General features: G+C 43.2%; 1 protein-coding gene across 4 annotated transcripts in view; it reads left to right on the top strand.

Annotated features, from left to right (window-relative positions):
- The window catches only part of LOC106817634 (F-box/WD repeat-containing protein 4-like), a 21,980-nt gene that overhangs the window by 13,925 nt on the left and 851 nt on the right, over positions 1–7,204 (top strand). For 2 of the 4 annotated variants that reach the window (XM_014822321.1, XM_014822318.1), the window contains exons 3-8: positions 229–411; positions 865–1,003; positions 2,041–2,126; positions 2,320–2,382; positions 3,167–3,313; positions 3,853–3,988. In XM_014822321.1, the coding sequence (XP_014677807.1) occupies positions 229–411; positions 865–1,003; positions 2,041–2,126; positions 2,320–2,382; positions 3,167–3,313; positions 3,853–3,988 (754 nt within the window). Of the gene's footprint in view, positions 1–228; positions 412–864; positions 1,004–2,040; positions 2,127–2,319; positions 2,383–3,166; positions 3,314–3,852; positions 3,989–4,561; positions 5,303–7,204 lie in introns of those variants that run through there. The other 2 variants (XM_014822319.1, XM_014822320.1) reach the window with 2 other exon arrangements.

Here is a 7,204-nt window from a genome sequence, read left to right as displayed (position 1 = left end):
GGTGGCTGAATGCCTGCGCGTGCGTTACGCTCTGTGTGCATGTACCGTGTGGCATGTTTACGCGTAGTAAATCGTAGGTATTATAAGGCTAGTAAATGACGAATTTCCCTTGTTTATTGTTGTCACACTCCTCCCTATTATGTACTCCTGATATAAATGTAATCTGCTTCCATGTTTACGTCGCTAGTACATGATTTCTCTGGACGAATTCTGTTAATTTGTTCACAGGCAGTTGCCGTGGTTACAAGCGACATATGACCGCCTTTGGTACAGTAGTGGATCGACAATCCATTGCACTGAGAGACGTCCTGATGGCTGCATTGTTAAGCGCCCGCTGATGGTGCTGCAGGGGCATCATGATGATGTTTGTCGTTTCATCTACGCTGACTCGTACATCATAAGTGGTGGCAGGTATGTTGCCACGCTAACACGCACACAGAGGGCTACCAAATTGACTAAACCGGCAGAACATAATGGGTGGCAACCAATAAATTAGTAAAAATATAGCTGGTGATGTCATTTTTCCAGAAATGCTCATGACCTTGAATTTTCGAGTACAATTTGATATATTGTCACAATATTGGAGATTTGGAGATTTATTTGGAAGTCTTACTGCGAGTTCAAGTAGCTTTATAATCTTATATTGTTTGATGTAATCCAACATAAAGATCACTTAGAGTCTTAGACTATGAACATTTAATGGTTTTCATCTATAACTAATGGAACTAACTTGTAATAAATCACAGTAAAGCGCAGATAAATAATGAATTTGTGAAGTGAATGTTGTCGCCTTGAAAAAGAACTTGTACTATTGATATCCATGACCGTTCTACCTGAGGCAAAATCCGACTTGTCGTTCCACAGTGATAAAAGCTTATGTGTTTGGAAGAGTGACAGTGGAAGACGAATTCTGCGCGTGACCAACAGCCATGACAGCAGTGTCAACTGTGTGGGATTCAGCAGTGACGTTATTGTATCAGGCTCACGAGACTCCACTGTGAAGGTAATACTAAACTCTAACGTAGTTGGAGAACCGAGTCAATGTTAGTTTGGTTGCACGTCGGGAGCATTGTGGTGCATGATCAGATTGTTAATTAGTGTTCATGAAGTGTGAGAAAAGAAATTGTTTATAGCTGCAGGGTACGAAATTAACGGGAGTCCGGAGTCAAATACTCACTGATTTACTGTCGGACTTCCTGATTTGACATATGCAGGAGTCCGTGTGACTACCTGAAAATTCTCCTATACTAACTAGTTCATTCCGGAGCACGGCCTCGCGGAATTACTGTATTTTTTCAGCTAATGTCCAAAGAAAATTTTGGCAGACGTGCAACTGCATGAATCTTAAAAATAAGCACATGCGTTATTGTTAATATCTTAAATTTTGAACCTCATACTGCGGACTCCCTCATTTTGCTGCGGACTCCCTCTTTTTGAGGGTAGGGAGTCCGCTGGACTTCCTTGTTCAAAAGTTAATTTCTACCCCTGTAGCTGTAAGTCATTTTGTACACGTTTTAGCTTGGGTTGCACCTATCGTAATTCAAATCTAGGCCATGTTGTTTCTATGTGATGTGTCGTCAGGCCATCAACCATTAGAGTTCAAGAGTTGTCATTATGTAAATTAAGAATGTAAAGTATGATAATGAGCATGTGTGTGATTCATGTAATTTATTGTTTTGTAGCCAAATTATATGTTCTTGTCACTGCAACATATGTATCATATAGTGTGAACTTTAGAAGAAAAAAAACATGATAAATGGGAAAACATCGATTTAGTATGATGTGAATTGTTGTCGTTGCTCTGTTGTAGCTGTGGTCATTGCTCTGTTGTAGCCGTGGTCATTGCTCTGTTGTAGCCGTGGTCATTGCTCTGTTGTAGCTGTGGTCATTGCTCTGTTGTAGCTGTGGTCATTGTTCTGTTGTAGCTGTGGTCGTTGCTCTGTTGTAGCTGTGGTCATTGTTCTGTTGTAGCTGTGGTCGTTGCTCTGTTGTAGCTGTGGTCATTGTTCTGTTGTAGCTGTGGTCATTGTTCTGTTGTAGCTGTGGTCATTGGTGTCTGGACGTCTCCAACGAACATTCACACTGGAGGATCGCGTTTGGAGTATTGCAGGCAATTCCAAAGCGAGGTGATTGCAACAAATTAATATTGCTGTCGATTTCTTTAAATGTGCAATCTGGTATGATGTATACATGCTCGCTACAGTATGAGTATAGCACGAGTAGATTAACTGAATCGAGAGCAATACTTGGGAAATGTAGCATAAACGTCGTTTATGTACTCGTGTGATCAACTCCTTTTTCTGTTCTGTTTAATTACAGGACCTTTGCATGTGGCACAGCAGGAATCAATACGGCACCACTGCAGGTGTGGGATGTAGAATCGTAAGTAACTTAGGTGTTTTATGGATGAAATCCAAATCCCTCCAGCTGTTAATATCTACATGCAAGTGTTGTTACCTCCGCGCAACGGAGTTGCAGGGAGGTAATGTGATCCCTCTCGTGTGATGCGTTCGTGTGTGTATGTAGCCAGCAGCGAGCCAGCTGTTATACACATGTATACATGTTACACGCGTTGGCGCGATCGATTCAGCACCAGCTCGCCTTAGGGCGTCGAGTCAGCAGCAGCTCGCTCGCTTGCGCGCAACAATCAATATTTCAGCGATTCTACTACTACAAGCTAGAACTACTAGAAACTGCAACTAAAACTGAAACTAGAGTCAGCGAGCCGGCGGCGCGATCGATAGCGCGTCGAGTCAGCGAGTGCCGAGTCAGCAGCAGCCACCAGTGAGCGGCGAGGCAGCAGCAGGCGAGTCAGTCAGCAGCTGCCACCAGCGAGCACATACATGTTACATGCTGGCGGAGGTATGCACTCTCCGTGAGTGCCCTCTGTCTAGTTCTCTTCGTGGTTATCTACGTGTTCCACCGTGCTCGCATCCCGTCCCTACTTGTGTTCGTCATGCTAGCAGCTGGCGATGTGTTCCTTTGTTTCGCCTACGCTAATGTTACAGTCACCACTAAGCTTACAGCTGAATGGCATTGAGTAAAAAGCTCATTAAACCTACTCTAGGTAGTGCGATGGATCCGCACTGTGCGGAGACAGCGTAAGTCACCATTATAACATATTATATGATATTATACATGTGTCTAACCTGGTGTCTGTGTTCAGTGGCAGCTTGCTGGCATCGCTGGGTGTAGCACCGGGATACAGGCGTGGTGCCGGCGTGCTTGACATCGTCTACGACGAGCCACGTACGATCGTCTCGTGCGGCTACGACTCTTGCGTCTGTGTCTTCGATACTCGCACCAATGCCTGGTGAGCAGTAGTTTATCACGCTCTCACATTTCGGGAAGAAGTTTTCCAGCAAAATTTAAAAAATAATCGTTGTTACATTAATTAATAAAATTGAGTAATAAGTAAAATTGTTTATAATACTATCAATATTATAGACTATATCAATATTGATAGACTCCTGATACTATTAGTAATGAATTTTCTCTGCAAGTATTTTTTCCGGTAACGATCAATTCTTTTGTTAACATTGTTTGTGTGCCTTGTTAGTGTTAGTGTTAGGGATAGAGTGTCTTTGTACTGTGCCTGTATGTGAAATGTTCCTATATATAGTCTAAAAGCAATAGGTCTGCTTGGTGCCTGCCATTTGTTATGGTTATAATTTATAGTTTTTAATTTAAAGTGTTTTTTATCTAAAATTAAAGCATCCAAGAGCATATTTCTATAGAATTGAGAATGATTGTCTTGATATTCAGCATTTGCAGCAGCATTTGCTTTTTCGTAGCGAGTCTACGCACTATTTCTTGTGTAGTAGGTGATTGTGTTTACTTGGCATTCTACAGTGTGTTGAAGCTTGGAGATCCTCACGATAGCACCGTGTACTGCATCTCCACCGACCACAACTACGGTATAGTGAGTGGCACTGCCAGGCATGCTCTGGTCAGGCTCTGGGATCAACGGTCTGGCCACTCAGTGCAGGTATACACGTCTCTCTAGCTTTATCCGTAGCTCAGTTTCAGAGAGATTTTATTAAAATGAGGACAGCAACTACAAAGTTAGAGAAATGTCAAATTAAAGAATCTTCATATTGAACACTGTTGAAGAACCGTTCTGATGAAGAATGTTGAATAATATTTTAATTTGTTGGTAATAAGTGAGGGGTGTTGTAGTGATAATCATAGTAGATCTTGGGACAAAAAATCTGTTTCGAGTAAGTTAGATATGACATTGTGTATTGACATTGTGAGTAGGCAGCACATGTATTTAGTTTCTCACTGCATATTACAGAAAAATTCAGTTGTTTGACAGTTCTAATCGATGAGAATTTGGATGTGTGACATGAGATATACAGTCACAGATCTGTAGGACTTTCACTCATAGGAAATACCAAAAGAATTTACAGGTGTCTGTTTTATAGAGTTGGCTTCGAATTCACTGTTTAACTGCCATTCAATGGAAATGTCGTTGGGAATCTTTTATAGACAGATGTTTGTTCTATAGACATGGATGCTAACACAGGATTAACTGTAGCTCTACGGTTACGTTTGACAGATGTACTACGTAAGTGGATGCAACAGCCCTGTATACTCGCTGGTAGCCGAACTCAGCTGCTGCTACGTCGCTCTTGATCAGTCGATCACCATGCTCGACTTTACAGTTAGATGATCAAAATCAGTCGCTACCGCGAACAGTCGAGTCCTTGCTGGTGATTTACTTTGTTATTCTCCACACAGGTAGCGCCACTAGTATGGTGCACCCATAAAAATAATATCCTTGTTAGACTAGCGTCTCTATTTATTTCTGTGGGTGCACCTCTGTTCCTGTGTGGTATCGAGCTGTTTCAGTGCGGAAGACTGGGAAGAGTAGTAAGGCTGGCAGGTTATTGTATGCACAGTACGTGCCCAGACAAACTGGAATCAGATGTTTTGGAAGTCCTCGTTTGATAGAAGGTGTAACAATGAAGAATGTATTGTTTCTTGTTGGCATTATATACAGTTTCTGAAAAAGCATTTTGGCGGTATTTTCGTTTATCTGGTTGGCAAGGTATACGAAAGCAATATAAGCAGCAGCTGGTTAGACACATCAAGATGGAATCTACAGGTTAATTCCATGTTCGTTGCAGTCCTTTTCTGAGATTTAATTAATGCTGTCAAATAAGCTGTGAGATCAGTGATGCAAATAAGCAGCTGTGGGATCTGTGATGTAAATATGTAAAATTGTCACGAGAAATAGATTCAGTGTCCATGCATTACAGATGAAGACCAATAAAAATTGGGTATTGTTTTATATCCAGCTGTGATTTTTGTTGTTGTATGTAGGATTTTATTATTAAAGGGGTGATGGAGGTTTTGTCATTAATCAGTTCTAAAGACATGAAATAAGATAGCAACTATATATAGTATATATGCGCGCGTAGTGTGTGCGCGCGTGCGGGAGCGGCCGATGCTGTTGAGTGGCGTAGGCAGCATTTTTCCAGGCGCGATGACTCGGGGCTTACATTTTCGTGGGGGTGGGGGGTGCGCACATATAATAACTTTTCTTTGTAATTATACTGCTTCTTAACGGCAATTGCCTTTTTAAATTCAATTTTTTTTATCAAGCATGAATTTCAGGTGGGGCTCACCTGGGGGCGGGCGCACAGACAATTGTATAGTACACGCCCTTGTTGGTGGCGTGACGTGTGCGTGGGTGTTTTCACAATATTCAAATAAACAAGTTCAACGTATACGTGCTCTCAAATATATTATTTTATGGTGTATAATTAGTGTAAACTACACCTAAAGCATATACGAAAGTAAAGTGCTTCCTTCGTTTGTCATATTTAGCAATTAGTCAATTAGAAAGACGTACGTGTGCGTGCGTAAAGATATCTGCGTGCAGGTGAACGAGGTCATGCATGCATGTGTGTGTGTGTGTGTGCATGTCGTGTGTGCTGTGTGTGATTTGTCGTGTGCGGTGTGTCTGTGTGTGTGTGCGCGCGCGCATGTGTGTGTGTGTGTGTGTTTTATAGAAAATTAAGGTACCTCCGACTTCTGTTATCTGGCTTCGATCTTGGTTGATACTCCATTAGGTTAGGATTATCAATCATTAATCATTAATCATTAATGATATCAAAGCTTGGGAAACACTCATAAGAGCGTTTAGCCCAATTCGGCTTGATGAGGTGTGATATTAGATAACCTGTGCCAATAAGATGTTGGAAATATAGCCTGTCCAGCGACGTCGCCAGTTTCTCTTTCCAGTACGGGGTAATGGCGAGTGCCCCCCCCTACCCCCTGGGTGGCGCTAGCGGCACATGTGCAGGCCCGTAGCCAGGGGGGTTCGGGGGGTTCGAACGAACCCCCCCCGAGCCCGAGCCCCAACGCCGAAAATTTTTTTTTTTTGAAAATTTGCAAGAATTCACCATCAGGTCGCTCCATTTTAGTGTAATAATTGAAAATCTCCATCGTGCAGGAGGGTGACACGTGAACACCACCCTCCCACCCTTCCAGCCCGCTCGGTCGCTTGGCTCCCTCGCCTTGTCGCTCTCGCGCCCGGGAGCAGGGGCGTGTTAAGCGGGGGGTCCAGGGAGTCCAGGACCCCTTGCTCGCGCCAGAAAACGCAGTCTGAGGGGGTGTAATTTTACAACAAATCTGGGGGAGGCCCCCCGCAGACCCCCCTTCGCGTGCTCGCAACCTATGAGGTACAGCGTTAGACCCCCCTGCGTGACACATCCTGTACACGCCCATGCGAGCAAATGCCAACATTGAAAAACGAACCCCCCCCAATAGAAAGCTGGCTCGGGCCTGCATGTGCAGTGTAGGCAAATAAAACTTCTTGGTTAAGAACAAAATAAAAATATATAAATTCAGCGTATATAGATTGCAGATTTGTATTAAAATCAAAATAACAGTTGCATATATAAATGAATCAAAGCAGCGGCCTAAGAAGGGGGTGTGTCGACTGTCCAAATACTTACGTACACACTGCGCGAGAGGGCAGTACAGGGAACAATAAACATTAATGGCGGATCCGCCGAATAATGACATGTGTTATTGAATAGGCCGTTTGCGTTTCCAAAAAGCACCACGAATATCACGGGTTTTGCAGTAAGTACTGCTGGATCGCAAGTAGTATAGAGTGCGTGTAAAGGCTCCGCTCAGCGTCGCTCACGATTTGACTATCGGCCGACTACTTATTAGCGCCGATTAGCAG

This window comes from Priapulus caudatus, unplaced genomic scaffold (genome assembly GCF_000485595.1).
Source record: "Priapulus caudatus unplaced genomic scaffold, Priapulus_caudatus-5.0.1 Scaffold1806, whole genome shotgun sequence".
Taxonomy (NCBI): Eukaryota; Metazoa; Priapulida; class Priapulimorpha; order Priapulimorphida; family Priapulidae; genus Priapulus; species Priapulus caudatus.
Note: the sequence above shows the minus strand (reverse complement) of the source record. Positions and strands in the feature narration are given on the sequence as shown.